Source organism: Acanthisitta chloris, unplaced genomic scaffold (assembly GCF_000695815.1).
Source record: "Acanthisitta chloris isolate BGI_N310 unplaced genomic scaffold, ASM69581v1 scaffold20748, whole genome shotgun sequence".
Lineage (NCBI taxonomy): Eukaryota > Metazoa > Chordata > Aves > Passeriformes > Acanthisittidae > Acanthisitta > Acanthisitta chloris.
This window is the reverse complement of record NW_008686774.1, coordinates 77934-100896: the sequence shown is the minus strand read 5'-3', so window position 1 is coordinate 100896 and position 22963 is coordinate 77934. Positions and strand designations below refer to the sequence as shown.

Below are 22963 nucleotides of genomic sequence, written 5' to 3'. Positions count from 1 at the left end.
TATATATATATATATTCTCATTTGAAACTACACGTCAGACAGTCATGACCACATCATTGCTACAACAGAATGTTTGCTCTGAGCATATCATCATTCAGAGGTCTTTGGTTCTGGAGCAGAGCTCACAAACCATCTGCTGTTAGTACACAAAGCAAAATATATTTGTTATAGACGAATCTGCATTAATTACTAAGAAGCTGGACATTTAAATGGTTGCTTTGTTCTGCTTATTTTGAGTAATCTCAAACACTCTATTTTTAGAACTACCAAAGGAGAGTTTAAATAACTTGGAAAAAAAAAAGTCATTCATAACCTAATGTCACCGGTAATTATAGAAGGTAAAGAAGTTATGAGGTATCCTCAGCCCAAAATTGCCTTTTAATGATTGTTTTCCTTAGGCAACAGATAAATACATATCAACTTTTCATGCTCTGGAGCCCTAGCTTGTAACCCAACACTTCAAATAACTCAGCTTCCGTACATGGACAGCCATTCCATTGATGTCTGCACTGACGGATGCAGCTGTCGGGGAGGTGTTTGGGACAGTGTTTGTGCTGGTCTCACTGATGTAAATTTTGGAGGTTGGGATTCCCAGTGACCTGCTAGCAACCTGTGGAGCAAAGGTAAATGATTGTTAAGCAGCACTTCTTATACATGAGTATTATCATTCATTGCTTATGCTGTCAGGACCCACACTGAAACCTCTACCCACTCCCATCAAAAATTGTCATTTTCCCTGAAGACTTGGTTGGTTCCATGACTCAGAGCTAGCCAGAACACTGTTACATTCACGTTTCACATACTGAATGTGTGTGACCATATACACTTTGGCCACAATGACATTCACTTCACTATTGTGAGACTAAATTCTTCTCTCAACAGTTAGAAGAATCAGAGGATCGAGAGCCCTATTAGATTTCCTTTTCATTTCCCTGCCAAAGCAATGTTGCTCCCCTAGGTCTATTGAACTACACGGGCATTAGCATATGCAGATAAATATGTTTGCAACAGAACTAATTTTTGTATACAATGTTTGTAAACTGTGCTATTATGGGATGAAATGAAATTGACAGACAAGCTAGACTGTAAGCCTAACCTTCATTATCTACATAATAAGAGTAAAGATGCTGAAGAATCTAATTCTCCTAGTCAATTGTGACAATACTCTGAAAATCTAACACTGATGCTGAAACAACAATGAGGAATTAGTCATGATTTGTACCCTATGCATGCACACAAAGGAAGTGTCAAGCTGCCTGAGGCAATACTGTAGGATGAATGTAATTTTCCTGTAAAGCTATCTTATTTGGTTTAGTCCAAACTCATTATTACCTGAATCATTTTGGTGTGAAGTCCTTGACCCATCTCAGTCCCCCCATGTGTAAGTAACACAGAGCCATCTGTATACACATGGACCAGAGCTCCAGCCTATAAAAGGGAGCATTAATCATCATAAATTAACCAATGAAGTATTTAACAGACTGTAGAGAGAATTCATTTGGAGCTAGACTAAGGTTGTTCTTTAGTGCAATTAAAGCCACTAGTTTTGACCTGAGGTGAATTTGATTTAGTCTCACCAAATCACTGGAAACTCCAATGTGATAACAAACCTCAGTCAGCATTTTCAGCTCAGAAAGCAGGTGAAGTAACCCAAACCTGCACCTGTGAAACACAGATACACCCTTCACCTGAACTTGCTAACACCACCAACAGTCAATCACATCAGGTCAAACACAGGAGCAATATTTCAACTATTGAGGAAGAGGGAAGACAGGGAAATTAATAAACACAACACCGTGAAAACATAGCTACATTGTGGTGTCTTTTGGCCAGTATAAATGGGTAACTGTTTTGTTGCTCCTTTTGGCTTGAAAAATGTGTACTCTTTAACTAATTTACTATTTCTCTGAGAAGTTCTAGTTTGGTACAACTGGAGGAAGGCCTGGGGAAGGCAGCACAAATCCAGCTTCTCTAGTGAAAAGATTAATAACACTTCCACACCTGGTTCAGAAATGGGACAGTGAAACTGATGCCAAATTTGGTAGGAATGATGCACATCCCTCTCTTCTTCCAGCGGTTCTGCCTGCAAAGAAAGAACAAAATTCATGTACTCTTGAGGCTTTTATTACAACTCAGTGCTGTGCTTCCCTCTGACAACTTGGTTGTCAAAGCAGAAATGACACCTGAATGCAGTATAGACTGAGTTAATCAGTAATTTTTATTAAAGAATGGCTTTCTTTATGGGACCCAACAAGAAGAAATTCAAACTGAAGATGCTTCTCACAAGCATTATAGAGGCAGTTGTCTGGACTGTTAACTATTCAGTTGTATATACGAGCCTACTAGAAAGAGTATAACGCAGTGGAAAGCCTAAACAAGCTGTCCTGATAGCCATGTAAAAAGCCTAGCTGAACTTAACAGACCCCATGTCCTTCACTGCATTTCACTTACAAAATCATATCTGATTCCTGCCTTACTTATGCCACCAGCTCATGGATAGATGCTTCCTCTGGCAGTAAGCATGAACGAATTTCAAAAAGAGAAATTTTTAGAAATCGTTCTGTAAATACAAGGTCTGACTTCACATCACTCTAGTTGCTAAGAGAACTTCAGAATTTAGTAGGCAACAGGTGCACCCAATAACAAGACAGCTCCAGAACACCTACCTGTTGAATTCTTCGATTAGTTTCTTCCTAGAGTGATAGCTAGAGCTTGACAAACATTCATCCCAGCATCTTCGTAGAGTAAATCCCTCCAGCTTTTGGTTAAAATGAGTCAGGTCTCCTTCATTATAGAGGTTGAGCTTCCGCACCTTCCCAAAGACACATATAAAGGACATGCCAAGTTTAATACTTCAGACTAGGTCTTTTTAATGGGTGAGATCAAATGCATGTTGGTTTCTAGTTTTAATCCTCTGCCTACATATTCTGCATATCTCTGTTCATGGGTAAACAGGGACTAAGACATTATGGCTGGGAATTTTCAAGAGAGATTGGGACTTACACACATAGTTAGTAAGATTAAGGTACCTAGTGCCTTTGGACTTTTTTTAAAAATATCTATCCTTAAAGCAGGTGCTACACAGTTGAGGCTACTGAGGAATTTAACTAAAATAATCCATACTATACTGTGTCTGTCATACAAAAAGTTTGAGATCCTGCTAAGGGCTTAGCAAAAATGAAGCAGAAATTCTTATGCTTAAGAGTTTTCTGTGACTGTGTCCTGTTCTCAGAGCTTGTTCAAAGGCAGCCCCACCCTGAAACATGTCAGTGTACCTCCTCAGGTGGCAGGTCACACTTCCGAGCAAGGTCACTCATCCAGCACTCAGCAATCATCATTCCTTGGGGCCCTCCAAAGCCACGGAAGGCTGTGTTGGAAGGCAAGTTGGTCTTGCAAACAATGCCCACACTGCTGACATTGGGGATGTTGTAGGAGTTGTCCAAATGTAACAGGGCTCTGTCCATAACCTGGTGAAGAAAAGGATCGGAGGTAAAGACATTTTACATGAATCAGATGTCAGACTTCTCACTAGCTGCCAAAACCAGACTGAAAAGCTCTGAAGCTAATTTGCAACAACTAGCACTTTCTCTTGCACCCTGCAGGTCTGCAGTCAACACAGCTGGATAAGCACTGAAGTGCAGCCAGTACTGCCTCCCACGTGCAGTGGAGTGTCAAGTGGTATCCTCCTGAAGGACAGAACAATAAGCACACTTCCCTGTTGACACTTATGACTCTGGGAGAGATTGAACTTCAAAGTCCTTTGATGGCCTTGGGCTAATGCTGGGTCACAATGCTACTAAATGTCATTACCCTTCTGGAAGAAACAGTATGAGGTTTAGGTTGGATATTAAGAAGAGATTTTTTTACAGAGAGAGTAATCAGGCATTGAAATGTGCTGCCCAAGGAGGTGGTGGATTCACCATCCCTGGAGGTTTTCAAGACAAGACTGGATGTGGCACTTAGTGCCATGGTCTAGTAACCATGGTGGGGCTGGACTCGATGATCTTTGAGGCCTCTTCCAACCAGGTGATTCTGTATACTGAGTAATCTCTTACTGGAAAAGAAATTTTGCTGATATCAAGTGACTCAGCAGCTGGGCTATGACAGTAAGAGCAACCATATGAAATAAAGATTTTCAATGGCTACATCTGAACTGCAAGATTTGAGAACTTTGTCCACTAATTGTCCACATTGGGAAAGGGACAGAGCTTCTTTCTGGCTTATGTTCCCAGACTTCCCTTTCTGCAGAAGCATAGAGAGGAGGTTATACACATCCCAGCCTTATTTCAAGGTGGAGCACTTTCCAGTCGCCTGAACACAGTCAAAAGGACAATTCACAGATGTACTGTCAACCAGGCCCTCAGCTTATGCAAAGACACTTGCCTGTCGCTCTGCTCTGCATAGCACCAGCCACATTGCTAGCATCAAATGTGGCTCTGGTAGAGAGCTCTTGCAGTTCTGTCATATTGAAATTGATTCTTTTTTTGTGGAAAATTATCAAAGACTCAGGGGGCTAGAGAAAGTGAGCTAGACTAAATATGACTGACACTAGGCTAGGGAGTTGTTGACTCACACAACAGAAGAGGAGAGTTGTTTACTTGTCAGCACAAAACTTCTTGGAGACAAATTCAGAATTCAGGCCCATTTTTGTTTTTAGTTCTTGTGAACCCAATGTCAGCTTTAGCCAGTCCTTAACAAGCCTGTTGATTTAGGCACTCTGCCCTGATCAGCCTATTGACTGGGATGTTTCTTAATCCAAGGAAGAATCTTTTCCCAAAACTGAGGAATCATTGTGCATTGTGCAACAAGTTTTCCATCACAGCCCTCTGTAACGCAGAGCAAACATTCTTGACCCTTCAGTTTAATCTAAGTTATTACAGCAACAATAAGAATTATGTGGCACATGCCAAGGCAGGTCAGTTGGCTCAGAGAGTATTTGAAGAAGCTCCAAAACTCCTCCGAAGTCTGTTTTCAGTCATGTCAGAGAGTAGAATGTAGAAGAGGCAATGCTATAGACAGCAACTCTCTGAAATCAGAGCAAAAGGTGCACAGAGAAACATCTTCTGCCTAGTTAAGCCATCAGAAAATTTTACTTACGCCATGAGAGAGGTCTACAGAGTTGCCCCCATTACTGTAGTATGACACCTCCAGACTCTTGACTTTCCCATTCTTCATGAAACCAACCTGTCAAGAGAGTCTTCTCAGTAATCAGTTTTCTACAAAATGTTCCATTTCATGCTTCCCTCCAAAAACTGAATGGAACTCCTACAGGCAAAAGGCTGACTGTCCCCAGTGCACCACAGGATAAGCACAGACAGCAACTGAGGAAGCTCCCCAGTAAAGGGTCTATGCATGTATCTTAATCTTGCTCCAGCTAACTCTTCTAAATTAAGTGCTGGCCACTTGTCACAGCCAAAACTTAATGGGTTTTTGCTTTGTAAAGCAGCTGCAGTTGGATGGGGATTGAAGCAGAAAGGAAGTTAACAAAGCAAACTGTAGTACAATACTGTAAAGGAAGGGGGGAGCATCTAAGAGCAATGTGATTGCCAACGGGCAAAGTTGCAAGGAGAAGAGAATTATTTATGCTGAGGTCACAAGAATGGAACCATCCAAGCCAAAATAACTCCTGCAGGACTTTAACAGGGTAAATGCTATAACCCCTCCGACTTGACCAATTTGCAGCAAGGGAGATCAGCAGTGAAACAACAGTAGCAATTTTTTCATAGTATCTTACTACTCTCTGTATTTCAGGTGACAACACTAAGAAAACATGCATTCTTTTCATATGTATGCATACCTTGTACCTTCCCAGGAAGGGATGCCTCCCACCACTTATCAGCATGTCCTCATCTCGATCCAGCATGCACCTCACTGCACGGCCAGTTCTGTTAAAGGATATGTTTATTAGGCAAAGCCTGAAATGCACAGTACAGTTCCTACAGAACAAGACTCTCCTCTTTGTCTTTCAGGACTGTCATGGGAGAGTTAAGGGTAAACTGCTTGGTTTACATATCTTTCTCTTAAGAAAATGGCTAGATTGAGTTAAAAAAAACCCTAAAATTAAGATCTCAGAAGCTGGGACTTGTTAGCGCAAACTCTTGCAAAGATTCTTACATTAAAAGGAAAGATAATTTCTTACAGAGATAGATGCTAATAACTGAGCAATCACTGTTTTCCAGACTATTTCTCAAGGCAGTCTTTTGGCTTTGAAAGAGAGAATGCCATAGGAATGATATAATAATGCAAAGTGCTAAGTAGCCTTCAATTTGACCTTGTTTTTTATTTGCTAATTTATTATCCAAGGAGGAAAACAAGGAGGAGGGTAGGCATTGCTCTTACTTTTCTAACAATTTTGCCTTCCCAGTGCATCTCTTCAGGCTGTAAAAATATCTAGAGAATGTCATAGATGTTATTTTGCAACCTCTAGGATATCAAACAGTGGTTTGGCTGACAGAGATAAAGGAAAGAAAAGAATGTTCATGCATTACTGATTAATTAGAGAAAGCAGGTGGTTTGCTCAGAACAGAAAAAATAAAGCTGATTTAAGTACAGGAGCTTCATTTTGTCCATTCTCTTCCAAAGGCATTTTAGCAAATTGCTGTGCTGCAAGATCTCTCTACCACTTCCAGCAAAGTTCATCCTCACCTACAAGGGCAGTACTGGGAAGAGGAGCATTGCAGCCAGGGCACAAATGCCATCTCTGAGGTCATGTCCACTCACAACCACAGAGACTTGCAGTTAAAGATGAGCCCGTATCAAAGCCCCAGAAACACATTTCCAATGTACACTTCATAAAAGGTTACAGTCTAGGTTAATTCCCCGAGCTTTTAGGGATTTGAAAAGTGTGGGTTCAAGTGCCTGCCACCCTTCCTAGGGAAAAATCCAAAAAGAGTTTGCACCAGAGGACAGGAACAGTGGTGTAATGCTGGTGTAGTAGAGTTTTGAACAAGGAAGAGATTGTCATACCTCTATTATACAAAACATTAAACATGGTTAGTGCTGGATTTTGAAATGGCTTGGGGTGAAGAGGAGAGGCAGATAATTTCAGTTACAAGACTGTTCAGAGAGCACCAAAAGAATGGCAGAGTAAGGGGGTTTACCCTTGCCTATTAAAAGCTGACATTCCTGCATAAACTCGGTGGAATTGAGTTCAATTCCTTCCACCAGCTAAGAGCCCATTAGACATCTCCTTGGGAAATCCCAAGCTTGCTGTAAGCTGTACAGTAAAAAAACATGAAGAGTCTTGAAAAGTGCTCCAGCACCAATGGTATTCCAGAAAGAGGCAAGCTGGAACAGCCTGAAATATAAAAGCTCTGTTCCTCACACCCAAACTTACTTGAAGGCTGCAACAGCCACTACAGTTGTCAAAATAGTATTCCTAGTCTCTTTTCCTCCAAATCCTCCTCCCATTCTTTTCACTCGAACCACCACTCTATTTGAAGGGACACCCAGTGCATTAGCAGCAAACTCCTGCAGAACAGAACAAGAGAACATATAAGGAGCTCAGCCAGTGTTAAAATCTAGATACCAACACATTGCCTTTCTGCAACCATTGCAATAGTGCAAATATTCTGTTATGTTACAGGTCCTATGGTCCTGCAATTGGATTTGATGCAACTGGAACCAACAAGCCCAGCATTTTAACTCTGAGGTGGGAAGGCACAATGCTGCAGCACACAGCACCAGATTCAGGAACAGACTGACATGAGATAAGGTTACCAAGACATAGATCTCATTTAACACAGGGTTTGACATCCATAAGACTGTCCATTCTCCTCACTCTATTATGAGACCTTTGGACAGTCTTCATGAGTGAGTAAACAGGCCAAAGACACACCACAGTGCCAGAAACCTACCTCATAGAATGGGAGAGTTGGTATATGCAGTCAGTGTTTATGCCACCTCTCTGACAGGTCATTCAGCTATCATGCCTACTGACCAGCTGACACCTTCTCCAGAAAGGGCTCAGCATGTTGACAAAGATGTGTTGCCAACTGAAACATCTCTGTGGCCTAGAAGCAGACTCGGGACACCAGTAGGATGGATATGGACTTTAGATCCCATACCCAGCTCTAAGCCTACGTGTTTTGGTTTTTTTTTATTCAAGACAAGACAGGAGCAACTGTAAAACAGCTGCTTATTTAGTCTGAAACTGAGTAACAAATGCCTCTTAGGTAGCAGGTTAATGAGACAGTACCTGTGTCTTCATTGGATTTTGGGTTGACACAAAGAGTTCCATCTCACCATCTTCTCCCTTTGGCACAGCCAAAGTACAGTGAGTTTCCAGATAGAAATGCTCCTGACCACCAAGGTACATCTCTCCTAGAAAATTGAAAAAAATGCCCCAAAGACAGGGCATTTTTGGCATTAGAAGGCATCTCCCATCTCGTGCTGTCTGCAAGCTATTGTCCTTTTGACATATGTTAACTGACAACCCTTTGCACTGCCCAGCACTGGATACCAGTAGTCTAAAACTGACACTTTTGGTTCGATGTTTAAAAAGCCAAAACAGAAAAAAACCAAAGCAAAAACACAAAATGTTTTTAAAGATGTTTAAAAAGCCAAAACAGAAAAAACCAAAGCAAAAACACAAAATATTTTTTTTAAAAAAACACCACAAAGAAACAAAAAATTCCCCCAGGCACTTTCTAGAAATCTTCATTCCAAAACACAAGCGGCTGGCATTTCAAAAATAAGGCTGCACAGCATGTCATAGACCCAGCATCCCTTAAGATGCAGTATTTGGTGTCTTTCAAGAGTGCCCTGATAACACCGCTGAGATGAAGGATAAAAATAAATCAAATATAGTCTAGCTGAGCAGATCAAAGACAAGGTTACAGACTTTGAAACAGGGGAACAAAAATAGAAACCCAAAAGATGATCTCACTGGGAACCAACTCTCTGTCACTGTATGCGGCAATTTCCCAGGACACCTTACCTGGCAGTGCTGAGGGTACAATTTCCAGTCGTGTTGCACACTATTAAATGTCAGAATAAATCTCTTTTCTCAGCCATGATGCTGAGGGTACAATTTCCAGTCGTGTTACACACTATTAAATGTCAGAATAAACCTCTTTTCTCAGCCATTGCCCTGGTCTATTCAGCTGCCATGAAAATTAATATTCAGAGCAGTTCTCAAAATTCTGCTTTTCTCTTCTTTTTGTTCAATTCAGAAACAACAAAATAGCTGCCTTCAGTAGGTGAGAAATGCACATTTGCTTGAGACAACACCTACTCTGGTACATAACAGGGGCCTTTCTCTTATCTTCTCAAGGGGTCTTGTATTTACACAGCATTGCAGCCTTTTAAATAATGTATTCTTCTAGCTAAGAACAATTTCTGCCTGGTTTGGAATAGTGTTTTCATTTTGTATGGTAAAGTACATCATAAGAAACAGTTAACAACAACTTATGACACATTTGAAGTGCCAGTGCCAATCTCTGAGGGAATTATTAGCAATGCACAGCAAAATGCAACAAGTGACAGACCTGGAAATGCATATTTCACATAAATAAATCCCCTCTTCCCTACGGGGAGGTAAGGGGGAATCAATAATAATTGCTTCACACCAGGCTTTGTGTCTCTAACTGATTTAACTGCCCTCTCAGATCTGTAAGGGGGATGCAACACCTCTCTTCAATAAGTACATAGTTCTCCAAAGGTCTGAGACTCTTCCTCTCCTGAGCTATTGATCAGTGATACAAACCCCAGGCAATGACATGGCTGTGACAGACTACTCTAGTTCATAGCTATGGCACTCTCCCCTCTTAACTCATAGAGATTTTAAAACTCTTTCTCCTGATAATTGCTGTTTACTCATGTCTGTACAACCTGCTTGGCAGACTCCAACTGAATGAAACAAAGCAGCACACATAAAAAATCCTGTCCTCAAAGACAGACCAACAATTAAGGGTGAGAAAGTGTTACAGAGCAGTGCTACGGTCTTCATGATACCTACAGCCTAATGTATGCCCCATTTCCCTAAGATATAGTCATATACGAGACTAAAAGAAATCAACTGTCTATAAGATTCAGGGCACACTATGTCTGGACAAGGAAAAGCCCATATATGGATATATTTTAGGAAAAATATATTTTGTAGAATATTTGCTTAAGAAAAATACATCCTTACTTTGGAAGAGAGTGTTTACAGGGGCACAGCTGGGAGCATCCAAGTCTGTTTGAAACTGAATTGAATCTTGCAAGAGCTATTTGTATATAAGGTTGAAACTTAATATGAAATTAATTTAGTCCTGAAAGCCTTACTTTTGGTATCCTGTGCATAAAAAGGAGGCTGATAGCTTGACTTTTGTCACAAACTATACTATTTTAAAAGAAGTATTGATGCCTATTCTCACCTTCCAAAATGTGATCAGATTCCTCAAATCCTTTCTTCACATCTCCCTTATTAATCCTCTTAATAGGCTTAAGAAAGGATTGTTTCTCAATAGCTTCCTAGGAAACAGAATGACACAATGACAATTTTGTGGAAGCAGAGTGAAATCAAAGTTTCCTCTGACTGAAGAAGAAATATCCAATATAAAATGCACCATAATTTCTCAGATTCTAACTGTGGCAATAGCCAAAAGACTTGACTTAAAAGCAATACAAAATAATTCATGGCAACACAGCAATTTTGTAATGAACACCATAACGGGACAATCTTAGATTACCCTGTGTTGCTCATTTTACATTACAGACCCAGAGCCTCAAGGTTTGTAGTTGTAATCACAGAGCTGTGATTACAACTTATGTTAACTATTGCTAACATAACACCCAGAAGATGGTGGAGAGGAAAACAAAACAAAACAAACAAACAAAAACAAAAGATAAAAAGACAAGAGACAGAAAGAGAAAACTAAATATTAGATAGGATATGAGCTTCTGCAGAAATAGTTCACTTCTGAGCTATTACACAATAATCTTTCTTGGGGAAGTTTTACAAACATATTTTTCTTTTGTCAAAACTGAAGCTTTCCATAATGGAAAAAACCCCCACATAATGATCAAACAACAACAACAACAATTTAATTACACTTTTTTGGCTCCACTCTCATCTTTCCTGGTTGAATAAACAGCTAGAAGCTTCAGTAAAGAAAAAGATCTCATACATTGTTTGTGAATCCACAAATCATACAAACAACCTAAAATCTCCATCCTCAGATGCAAGTACCAATGTCTGTACAGGACAACTCACGGACTCTTTGTATTTGCATGAATTCAATTCACATTAAAAAATACATGGTAGAAAATACTGAGAATTAAAAAAATTTAATTAGAATTTCATGGTTCTAATTTCTCCACAATAAGAATGACTCATTCTTCACACATTTTTTTCTCATTTCTAGTTATGAATACTCTATAGATATTATCATTTGCTTTTACTATCTCATAAGAAAATCTTGTCAATGATTTTTCTAGTTAAAAAAAAAAAAGGCATGAAATGATCACAAATTGTCAACATGAATTTCTTCAGCTTTGAGAAAAGCCACTTAAGGGCTATATCCATACAGTCAGTGGAAATGTTCTCAGTGGAGAATGAATGCCCTTCCTGAGAGCATCCTGAGTATCAAAAACTATAATTTCATGGTTGCTGTGCCCCGAACGGCCTCCAACCACCACATCTCCCACCAGCCCTTCTCTGTTTGTGAACAAACTTAGAAACTATACAAGTGGTCTGCAGAAGTCTCAGAGAAGCAGTGCAGTGACAGAGTTAGAAAAGGCATTTATGCACCCTATTATTGACTGCTATAAATGAGAGAATGAAGAATGAATGAATATCAATGAAGCCAGGAGGTTCATACCAGACAACATTGAAAGCAAGGACCTGTGGGTAAGAATGCAACTCATATTAACCTTGTTAATTTAAACAAATTTGTGCTGAGCACAACTTATCTACCCAAGTTTGGTTTATTTGTTTCAACTATAAATAACACAGAACAAGTTAATGTATGCTAAATCAGTAGGACACCAATGGTGTGTCTTCTTTATATTTATGTATGAATTATTCTTTCTATCCATATCCTGTTGCACCCACAAAGACAAACAAAACGTATGGCTAAATAACCAGATGTGTGAGAACAGGATTAGATATCAGGAAGTCCCAAGCCAACTGCAGATGCAGATCTGAGCCATCTTACCTGAATAGTGACAATAGGTTTGAGTTCTTCATACTTAATCTTCACAGCTTTAGCTGCTCTTCTGGAATGTTCTTGTGTGTCTGCAAGGACTGCCCCAATGATATGACCAACACAAGTGACCTACAGGCAAGATTAAGACCCAACATCATTTGGTGTCTGTATATACGCAGTAATTGAGAGGTTCACGATAATTCTCTGTATCTATTCCTTTTGTGCAGTTTTTCATCTGTTTATTCAGACCAGTCTATTTACAACTAATCAAGGGGAAAACAATCACAAACAAATTTGAACAGCAACTGAGTGAGTGAGCCTGTCCCAGTGGGCTGCAGCTTAGAGAAGAACCATGCAGATAACACAGAGGAGAGAGGCATGGGTCAAAGGGATTCAGGCCTTATCAAATTCGACACCAAGATTTCTACTGACCTCAGTGCAGTTAGAATTTATCTCTGTATAAAGTAGAGGACTTTGCTGGACAGTCTGAAAAATTTTATCTCCTGAGCAGCAAGATTGTAAAAGGCTATTTTTAACCACATACCACATCCTTAGCAAAGACAGTCTCATCATTAGCGATGCCAGTAATGTTACTGCCAGGAACATCCTTGGCGGAAACAAAACACACAAATCCAGGAACACTCTGAGCTTCAGAAGCATCTATAGAACTAAAGAAAGGAGAAGAGATAGTGTTATTTCCCTCTTTTTTGTGTGTCAGTGCTTATGAGGTTCCAATACATATTCAGGCCTGGTTCCCTGAAGTTTGGCTGTGCAAAGGAGAAGGAATTTGTCACACGAGTATCATGTGAGACCAAGGAGAAAGGGTAACATATTAGACTAAAATCATTTGGGATCTATATGATAATGTGAATTCCAACTCCTCCCACTACATCAGGTTGCTCAAGGCTTTATCCAACCTGACTTGGAACACTGCCAGGGTCAGGGCTTCCGCTACCTTCCTAGGCAACCTGTGCCAGTGTCTTACCACTCTCACAGCAAAAAATCTTTTTCTAATATCTAATCTAAATTTCCCTTCTTCCCATTTACACCCATTGCTCCTTGTCCTATCACTACAGTCCCTAATGAAATGTTCCTCTCCAGCTTCCCTGTAGGTCCCTTCAGATACTGGAAGGTTGATAGAAGGTCTCCATGCAACCTTCTCTTCCCCAGGCTGAACAGCTCCAGCTTTCTCAGCCTGTCTTCATAGGGAAGGTGCTTTTAAAAGGATGCAAAAGAATGACACTCCAAAGGACAAAAAGCTTCATGAAAGCAAAAGAGTTAGTTCTCTAACCAAAAATCTTGTCTGCTTGAATCATATACAGGTTGAGAACTCAGCAACAAAATAACTAAAAAACGGGCAATATAATTTTTATATGGAGGACTTAGTAAGGAATGTATTATGAAAGACTTTCAAACTCCTTCTGAAATATTCCATACATTGGCTACGTAATTGTCTTGCTTTACCAGGGAACAGTTGCAAATAGATAATCTGTGGCTTTATTTTTGCTAACTGAATGATTTATTGTGTTCTGTAAATTGCTGCAATTTTTTCAGCAGCTTGTTTAGATTCCTGATACTCCTATAAAAACTATGCCTGAAAATAGCTGTTTATGCATCCCGGTGAGACACAGACTTTTTCAAAAAGACCTTAACTGTATGAATGAACTTTCCCACATGAACCCTTAGACAGCAGGAACTGAAGACAATGCTATTTTAGTCTGGCAAGTTCTCTTTCCCATGTTATCTGCAGTAATGCCTCAGAAACAATCCCCTGACAGCTTCCCTTTGTTACAAATACCGAGGCAGATAATATCCGATTCACACTTGATGGTCAGAATCTGACTTGGGTGAAATGGAAGTTTTCAGAGTCAATATTTTGACTGTCAAAAGCATATGCTGAGATGCTTCTGTTCCCTAATTAAATACTCTACTACTTCCTCTACAGAATAATACAGGCTCACGGCTTGAAATATGTGTGCAGCAACTTGTAGAAAACACAGTGTACTGTGATCACAGGCATGGATCTGTTGCTCTCTCTATCACCCCATCTGCAGTGGTCATAGTCACAACACTTAAGCATTTGCAGCACTCAACAATGACCACAATGCAGCACCTAAAATTTAACTATGATGACAAAGTGATTTCCTTCATAACCTGTGAGTCAACTACTACATCTGTACATCCGTGACCACCATGCTGCCCAGCCCACGTTAGACCACTGTGGGAAACCTCTGAACAGGAAGCCTAAATAGGCACGAAGTATTGCCTAAGGAATGAACAGCACATTGCAAGGCTATTGAATATGACACAAGGCAATGTTACACAGTGTCCTGTATCAAAGCAGTTGAGGGCAGATGAGAGCCTTCAGAGCCACCACAATGTAAACACAATTAGGGTTTGTGGGGGGCAGTCAGTCCCAAAATATGACAGCACTAAAACTCATATGAGAATGTAAATAGCATTACCTGCCAGGATTGGCTTGTTAGAGTTGGTTGGTCACTATTGTTTTAAAATATGTATCAGTCATGCCCTGGATGGACAAGATGTTTTCAGAGGCAGCTACACTTCCAAATACTGACCTATCCACCTTGCTAGAGCCAAGCACAAACAGCTCGACATCTAATAGCTGAAGCCAACTCACATACAAGTGTTATGCAGAGGGCTTGATTACAGCCAGTGCAGGCAAGCACCATGCAAGGCAAAAACCAGAAGACAGTGTACACAGCTGACTCACCAGCAGGAGTGCTCTGGCAGAACAACCTAACATTTTAGGCAGATAAGAAACAGAATTTTCAAGCTGTATGCTCTAGTTAGTGATTAAAAAGACATCTCAGGCACTGTGGTGCTCTCCTACCCTACTCCTTTTTAATCCTGCATGCTCAAGTATAAGAGATGGGACATCCAAGAAGGTTGCCTAGGGCAGAGGGCTTTGTGCTTCAGCAAAGCTCCAAGATTGGTGTTAATTCCCTTACATTCCCACTGATGCAGACTTGTAAGGCAGCTGTAACACATACAGATCACCTCCATGTAACATTGTGCAATGAACTGGAGTTCCCACCTAAGCAGAAACCTTTCCCTCACCCACAACTTGCCAGATGAATGTTTTCTATGCCACCAGGGTGCTTCCAACAGCTGAAACTCAGAAGCAACACTTACAGGATCTTAGCGTGGGCTTTGGTGCTGGTCACCAGAGTTAGATACAGCTCATTCTCATAGTGAGGGATGTCATCACAGTAAACAGCTTCTCCACTTGCTTGTTTGGCTGCTGAAACATGCACCAAAGGCCGACCCACCATATCTTCAACTGCCTGTCCCCTGGGCACTTCCTGAAGTAAAACACATGGCTGACTATTGCTGGCTTAGACTGCAGGAGACAGAAGCATTGATAGGAGAGCAAAAGGCACTGTGAGACATTCTAGTGAGATGGGGAATGGGATGAGGACTCAGTCCTGTGGGAAAGGAATGCCACAAGATGTGGCTACACAGAGAGAATGAAGTGAAGAGGATTTAGGTTTTGAAATATCTATGGAAGAGAAGGGTTGATTTGACAGCTTGCAAGGTTCAAGCTCTGAAACTGGCTTCTACTCTTAAAGCTGAAGAGAACAGGTCACTAACAGAGAAATAAGAAAAGATATATCCTGAATCTGAAGACTGAGAGGTGCAAAGAAAGGCAGGCTGTAATTGGGGAAAGCAGAAGAGGAATTTCCATTTGGATATGGAACTGGCTGCAGGAGGCAAAGCAATTTTTATGAAGCTGTACATGTCAGCAATAGTCTTGGGCAATAATAGAATAATAGCCTAAAGTGAGGAAGGGACTGAGACTCAAGTACAAGCTTCATACATGGCATTATATAAGTTCATGTAATGGCCATACTCAGGGAGACAAGAAGATAAGAAGCATAGTTTGAGCTACAGAAAAACCCATGTCTACATCATGCCGATATTGCTACTTACTTGGAAGAGCTGGGCATTTGCAATGGGATCTTTGTGAAACAGCTCGGTAGCACTGACGTAGTTTGGAGGGATGGGTTCACACAGATTTTTCTGCCAGAGATATATTAAAGAAAATCATCTTCCCTGCCAATTCCTTTCTCACACTCCCTAGTAGCCCAGGATGTTCTCCATTCTCCATCTTCCAGTTAAAATAGTTCACATGCTACTGTGTGAAAGGCAAACAAGGCTCAAACTTTGGGCAAAGAATAGCCACAAAACCAGAAGGCTGGTGGTAATGCAACAAATGGGAGAAGTCCAGGAATTATCCTGTGAGCCTACAGAACAGCATTCTTCTACAACTAGTCACTGTTATGCAAGCAAGGAGTAGAGTAGCCCTGGCAGCTATTGCAACATGGATTCTGTTATCAAGTACAACTCTGCTCAAATCTGAACCCTCCCCATGTCTTCCCCACCATGACAGCACATACAGGTCCACCACCCCCAAATCTGCCTTCCCTAGCAGCACTCACAGTGCCACTGTGGTTCTTGCTCAGTTTCTGAAGGACTGTCAGGTAGAACTTGAAGAAGAAGCTGAGCGTGAGTGTGCGTCGGAAGTCCACCATCCCACCAGGCGCAGAGGGAGACAGGTCCATCTCACCTGCAAGTAAGCGGCAGGCATCCTGCAGCAGCTTCTCATTCCAGTCTCTGCGAGGGAACAAAGGTGGCAGAGTCCTTGCTCAGCCCTAAATATGACCAGGGTGGACTAACTATTCTGGTGTAGAATCAGAATATCCTGAGTTGGAAGGGACCCACCAGGATCACTGTGTCCACCTCTTGGCCCTGCACAGGATAGCCTCAATAATCACACCGTGTGCCTGAGAGCATAGTCCAAACACTTCTTGAACTCCAGCAGGCTTGGTGGTGCCATCACTTCCCTGGAGAGGCTGGTCCAGTGCCCAGCCACCTGCTGGGTAAAGACCCTTTTCCTAATATCAAACCTAAACATCCCCTGACACAGTTTCATGCCACTCCCATAAGCTCTCCAGCAACAGCCACCTGTTCTATCTGTTTATAGGATATGTGTGAGCTTTGCTGTCCTCTTAGGCTCGTGTCAACTTTTCTAAAGATATGGCAAAGCTGTTACATAATAACAGCACAGATTTCTCAGACCAGTTTGAAAGAGACCCAGTTTTCATAGGTCATGCCCACATCTAGTTTCTGTCCAGCTCAAAACATAAGTGAACTTGGCAAGAAGATGGCTCTCTGAATGAGAGAATGACATGAATTTCTGAGGGTAAGGAGTACTGGAGGAAGCAAGACATTACACAAAACACTGCTAAGAGAAGTGTAGCCACACTTCTTCCCCTTTCTCCTTCTGTGGAGAGGAATTAAGGTATTTGAACTGTTCCTGTAAAAATCAGGACCATTCTATTAGCCAGCCTTTCTATCAGAAAAATTCCTACCTGCCAGTGAGCTCCTGGCAAGATTTTAGTGCCAGGACAGTTGTAGGAGCCATTCCTCCATAGCTTAGCTTTAACTCCTGCACTCTGCTAGTGCCCTCTTGGAACACAACTCTCATCCCACAGGTCACAATAGCAATGTCATCCTCTCGACGGGAAGCCTGCTTGAAAGCTGAGAAGTATTCACCCTAGAAGACAGGAAAATATTTCTTTATTCTCTACCTTGGCATGCTTTGGAGTATAAATATGGACAAGCTGTTAACCTATCTCTACATGGACGAGCTTTTCCAAGGGACAGTATCTGGCTGATTCATCATGCAGGGCCAAACACAACATGTTTGTTCAGGCAGCGCTGTGCCTTTTCACATGACTCAATGATTGATTCCAATGTATTAGGTCCATGGGTATTAGCCAGCCTAGGACTGTGGGGGAAATGAGTGTTGACAGAGATCTGCTCATATCCATCACATTTTTAGTTTATCTTGAGAGGAAGAACTGGGACAGATTGTTCATACACAAACAAAACTAGTTTCTCAGCAACTTTTTCTTTCTCCCAAGCTGCTAAGCTGGAAGCCTAATCAGGAAAACTCATATCCTAAACCCCTTCCCTTCAGAAGTCTTTGAACTCTGCAAAAACTGAAATCAATAATCACAAATGTGTCTCAGTTCTAGAATAGACCAGAGTAATTAATATAAGGTAATTCCAATCTGTTACTGCAAATACAGGCCTCAGTTACTATCCTGAATCTTCTGCTGATCTCCACAGAGAGAGGCAATTCTTGGAAATGCACCAGCAACTACAACTCACAAAACCCAGCTGCTCTCCTGTTAACAGTGGCAGTAAATATGAGATTAACACTCTACTGAGTAAGGCTGACACCTTTACCTTACCAAGTAAGGGTGTCAGCCTGGAGTCACAGTATGGTCAGTCCCCTTGCCTATCCTGCAGTTTAGGTCAAAGAGCTGTTCAGGCATCCTGCAGACTAAGAGAGGAACCAGATCTGATGTCTTTGCACAGCCCTTCTGAAGTGTTTCCCAACATCTTTCTTGTTTAATAGCTTAGCCAAGTGGCTCCACACAGCACAGCACTCTGTTCCATTAATTACTTCTAATCAGAATTGGACAGATGATCTTTTATTATTGTAGAAAAACACCTATTTCTGTGCTGTTGACAATGAGTACAGTTTCTCAAGAGGTCTATTTTGTGCATTGAGGACTTGTTACTGAAGATATAACTGAACGGTGTGCTTCATTTCCTGAATTCAAGTAATTATTCAGCAGCCTGCACATAATAGCAGAGGAGCATCAGTAGCATCCTCCCACTGCCACTCTGCTTGTTAAACCAATTAGGTTTCAAAGAGGAGAAAGTGCAACCTCTTCCTGAATACTTCAGAGATTTTGAATAACATAATTGCAACAAGGGGGCAATATTTGCCTTCACTCCTCACAAGAAAACTTGGTTTTCTTGGTACAGAGTCCTGTGGGACGAAGGGCACTCCCTATGTTTCCTCACTAGGAGTACAGTTAAAGTAACCATCACATTGACTGCCCATGTCTGCCCCAACTCTTGGTTAAACAACAGAACATATCCCCTCTAAACAATCACAGTGACCATTTGTAGGTATTTGTTACTCTCACAGGAAAACCAGAAAACCTTACTCTCAAAGGCTGCATATTAAGGACCTAGATCAGCACCCCGTTCCCCTTTCTGGACAAGATGAAACTCCAGGAAGGAGAACATTAAGAAATCATCAGGCTCTAAAAGATTCATAGGCAACATACACAATTTCTTCAGCCCATCACCATGGAATACAAAGATCAATAATGAATAAAGGTTGGAGGACACTAATTAAAAGGATGAAACAATCTTTCATGACCACTTTCTGACTCTTCAGCAGGGCAAAAACTGCAATACTGTGAGTCTGTGATTGCAATACCGAACAAACAGTAGGTTAAGATTAATTTCCAGAGATAGAATTATCTAGTAATTTTGTTGTCAGGCTTTTTATGTTTGAAAACCAGTAAATGTATAGGTGGTATACAATACTATTATCATAAAAATTAAGTAACGGTGGCAACTGCGATAGAGAAAGATGTATGAAATGGAAAGGATATCAAAAAACTGATGGTCACTAGGTGAGTAATAACACAAGCTGTGCATAACATTTGTGAACATTATCTGAAACACAAGGAATGTTTTTATAGTCTAGAAGAGAAAGAGAGTTGTTAAATAAAGGATATGTCCTGTTCTAGGAATGCCTTGTTACATAAAAAAAGCTAAGCAGTTTTCTTTTCTGGAATCTGTTTATATTATATATTTAAGCCAGAGAGCTATTTTCTTTCCTAATACTGTCTTTGCTCAGCTGTGATCCCCTTACAAGTATAGTTTCAAAAATCTATATTCCCTGATTATCTTAAATATCTGACACACAAACTAACAGGTGTTACCTCCTCTCCCTTAACAGCCTCTCTGTGATTAAGCCAACCCTGAGCTCAGACCTCCTACCTGAATTGTATAAACTGCTAAATATCTTTGGTCTAATTATTTCTGTTTGGCTAGTCCTACACTTGGCGTGACAAGTTACATCAATGCAAGGCATAACATCAGTTTTAAACAAACATAAGCCAAAAAATTCTCTGTGTGTGCTGACACAGCCCTGCTTCCATTTGTGAGGAAATCACAGTTGCAGAAAACTTTGCCTGCCACATGACAGCACCTTCAGACATGCCCCAAAGAACTTTAGTCCTCTGTTTGTGAGCAAAGATCAGACAAGAAACTGTGAAGTAGAGTTCAAAAGTTGCTTTAGTGTTTCAGATCAATGAGCTGCATATAACCTAGGGATGAAGACATTCCCCTGCTTGCAAACATTTGGTTCTTTTGCGAAATTGCCATATGGCTGTCATAAAGATGGAGGAATATGGTGTTTTCCATTAGCATGTTTGTCATTTTGGCAAAATTGATGCTTCCTGCAATTATCACAAGGTCAAAGAAGGATCACACAGAAATAGATGGAAAACCACCATAAATAAAATGGTCCTGTTCTCTTAATAGTTAGATAGCAAATCAGAAGGGACAGACAAATGATTTATTGGTCTATCCCATAATACAGTGGCATTCAAGTAAATCAGTGTTTTCCATTTATAAAGAAGATATGTCACTACACTGTGAATCCTTGCATCTTATAACTTGGGGTCTTGAGCCATAAAAAGTTAAATACACCCATATCATTCACAAGCATCAAAGTACGGTCTGAAATTCTCAGCCCTAAAGTGGAAAAAATGAGTTTTACCTCTTGGACACTGTGAATCATTTATGGTTTATGCTGCTACAGAAGAGAAGCATTCATTCTTCTGTTCTAAGGATGTTTTGCAGGCTCATTGAAGTTGCAAGTCCACATGGCCAAATGCCCTATTAATCAGTTCTTCTGGTTTCTGTTTTGCAAGGCAAGGATGCTGAACCTGAACTTCTCTTTTATCCATACACACTTTTTACTATTTTTTCCTCATTTCAGTTCACAGAAATTAAGCAGGAAACTTGGGAACATTAACTTCACTTTATATCAGGAGCTGCTGCAGTATTTTTCAAAATGAACTTCTGGGAACATCACTTTGTCACCTTTCATCATTACTGAATGCACTCAAAAAGCTTCAGACAATGAATTGAAATTTGTATTTCTTGCTCTAGAAAACTTACTGGGCATACCATACTTTACCGTAGAGCTCAGCTCCCCTTGTTTATCCAAAGTAGTGTGTTACTAGAATTTCTCCAAATAATTTACTTGCTGCTTGGTCCCCTTGGGACTCCATAAGCATTTGGAGGTTGATCAGGAAAAATGTCTTACATTGAAAATAACACTCGAATAACAGCTTTTTAGCTTCACAGTGACTTTTTTTTTTTCCTACAAGCTTACCTTCTTGCTGTATGGTATTTCAACAGAGAGAAGTATTTCTTCAGGCTTAACTATTGTCTTCCTGTAGCCAGTGAAAAACTTCTCATCCATCACGATAGTCCTTTTGCCCTCTGTAGAGCAGAGAGAGATCAATGGCACATGAATGAAGAAGGGCAACAGTATGTACAAAAGAGCCTTCAAACTACACAAGTCACTCAATATGCTACTTGTTTTCATTTTTCCATCCTCTTTCACCAAATCAGGAGGGATTTTTGCAGATTTAATTTGGTACTTATTGAATCCATGACAGCTTCTGCCTACATACAAAGTTTCCTTTGCACAGGAAGTGATCAGAGACCTCCTTCCTTCTTTATCTAATAATAGCTGAGCCTCCAGGTGAACCAGTTTCCAACACCCTAATGAAGTCCTCTCTGTCTCCTTTCCATAGCCTGCACACAAATCAGCACAAAGGAAAGTCAGTTCACTGACCAGACAATCCACTTACTTCAAAGATTCTATTTCAAAAAATTCTTCGTAAGAGCAAATAAAAACTGAGACATTTGTCTTTTTTCATAGGAAAAAACCCACTAACGAGCCAAACTAAACCAAACCACATTTCAGTCTTTATCTGCATGAACCCTAGGGATCAAAGTATGATACTGACAGAAACAATTTCATTCCTATTGCTTTTCATTAATAGACATCTTCAACCAGCTCTGCACAAGGACATATCTGTAAGTACATATGCATTACCAGAGATTCAATCTGGCACAGAAGTATAAAATTCTTTAGGAAACAAACCTTAGGCCTAGCCTTAGGACTTCAGACAAAAAAGGGCAAAACCCCTGAAGACTCAGTCTAAACATATTTTATGTAATGTTAAATTCCACTTTCAAGTTCTTAGCTGATCTAACAACCCATGGCTGTTGACTATCTCACTCTGCTCAGTGCCACAAGGAAATGTGAGTGACTTACCTTTTGATACGAGAGTCAGTTTGCTTCCACTTGCCATTAACACAGGATTTAAGTCAGAAATTGGGCTTGCTGTCATTATGTTCCCACCAAGAGCCTAGGGTAATAATAAATGCCTCAGGTAAATGTTAAAAAACATTTACCAAAGAAAGCCATAGCATCTTGTAGTCCTGCATTACTCCATGCACAGTACACTAGGGGTTAGCACTCCTTGAGTTGGTGCTGCCAAATTATTTTTGCTCACTCAGCATTTTTAGGCCTTTAATGAAGTAGGAAAACATAAACCCTCTGAAGTCACTTGCTGTCCCAGTCAATACTAACTTTTGCCTGAAACAGTTTCAGGAACAGTATTTCAGTAATGCATCAAAACTACCTTATGCTCAAACCTCATATGCACAATACCAAAATTCAATCACACTAGCTGCCATTAAGGGAAGAGCCATAAAACTATTCAGCATCTTTTCTGTAACAATCAATTTTTTTGCCTGCAATACAAATGTATGGCATAGTATCCTGTGGCACAAAAGTTCATGTTTGGTAGGTTTGTTTAACTGCTTGCTGGGTTTTTTTCTTTAGT

At 40.5% G+C, this 22963-nt stretch overlaps 1 protein-coding gene across 1 annotated transcript in view; it reads right to left on the bottom strand.

Moving 5' to 3' along the window:
* Positions 1 to 481: 481 nt before the first annotated feature.
* The window catches only part of XDH (xanthine dehydrogenase), a gene marked incomplete at its 3' end in the record, with an annotated part of 41249 nt that continues 18767 nt past the window's right edge, over positions 482 to 22963 (bottom strand). The window contains exons 13-30 of the mRNA XM_009080327.1: positions 22390 to 22483; positions 21436 to 21545; positions 17528 to 17712; positions 16595 to 16769; positions 16086 to 16175; positions 15288 to 15457; positions 12676 to 12799; positions 12141 to 12260; positions 10359 to 10455; positions 8198 to 8322; positions 7337 to 7470; positions 5798 to 5885; positions 5098 to 5184; positions 3276 to 3467; positions 2667 to 2812; positions 2002 to 2083; positions 1333 to 1428; positions 482 to 610 (exon numbers count right to left, since the gene is read on the bottom strand). Coding sequence (XP_009078575.1) covers positions 482 to 610; positions 1333 to 1428; positions 2002 to 2083; positions 2667 to 2812; positions 3276 to 3467; positions 5098 to 5184; positions 5798 to 5885; positions 7337 to 7470; positions 8198 to 8322; positions 10359 to 10455; positions 12141 to 12260; positions 12676 to 12799; positions 15288 to 15457; positions 16086 to 16175; positions 16595 to 16769; positions 17528 to 17712; positions 21436 to 21545; positions 22390 to 22483 — 2244 coding nt within the window. The remainder of the gene's footprint in view (positions 611 to 1332; positions 1429 to 2001; positions 2084 to 2666; positions 2813 to 3275; positions 3468 to 5097; positions 5185 to 5797; positions 5886 to 7336; positions 7471 to 8197; positions 8323 to 10358; positions 10456 to 12140; positions 12261 to 12675; positions 12800 to 15287; positions 15458 to 16085; positions 16176 to 16594; positions 16770 to 17527; positions 17713 to 21435; positions 21546 to 22389; positions 22484 to 22963) is intronic.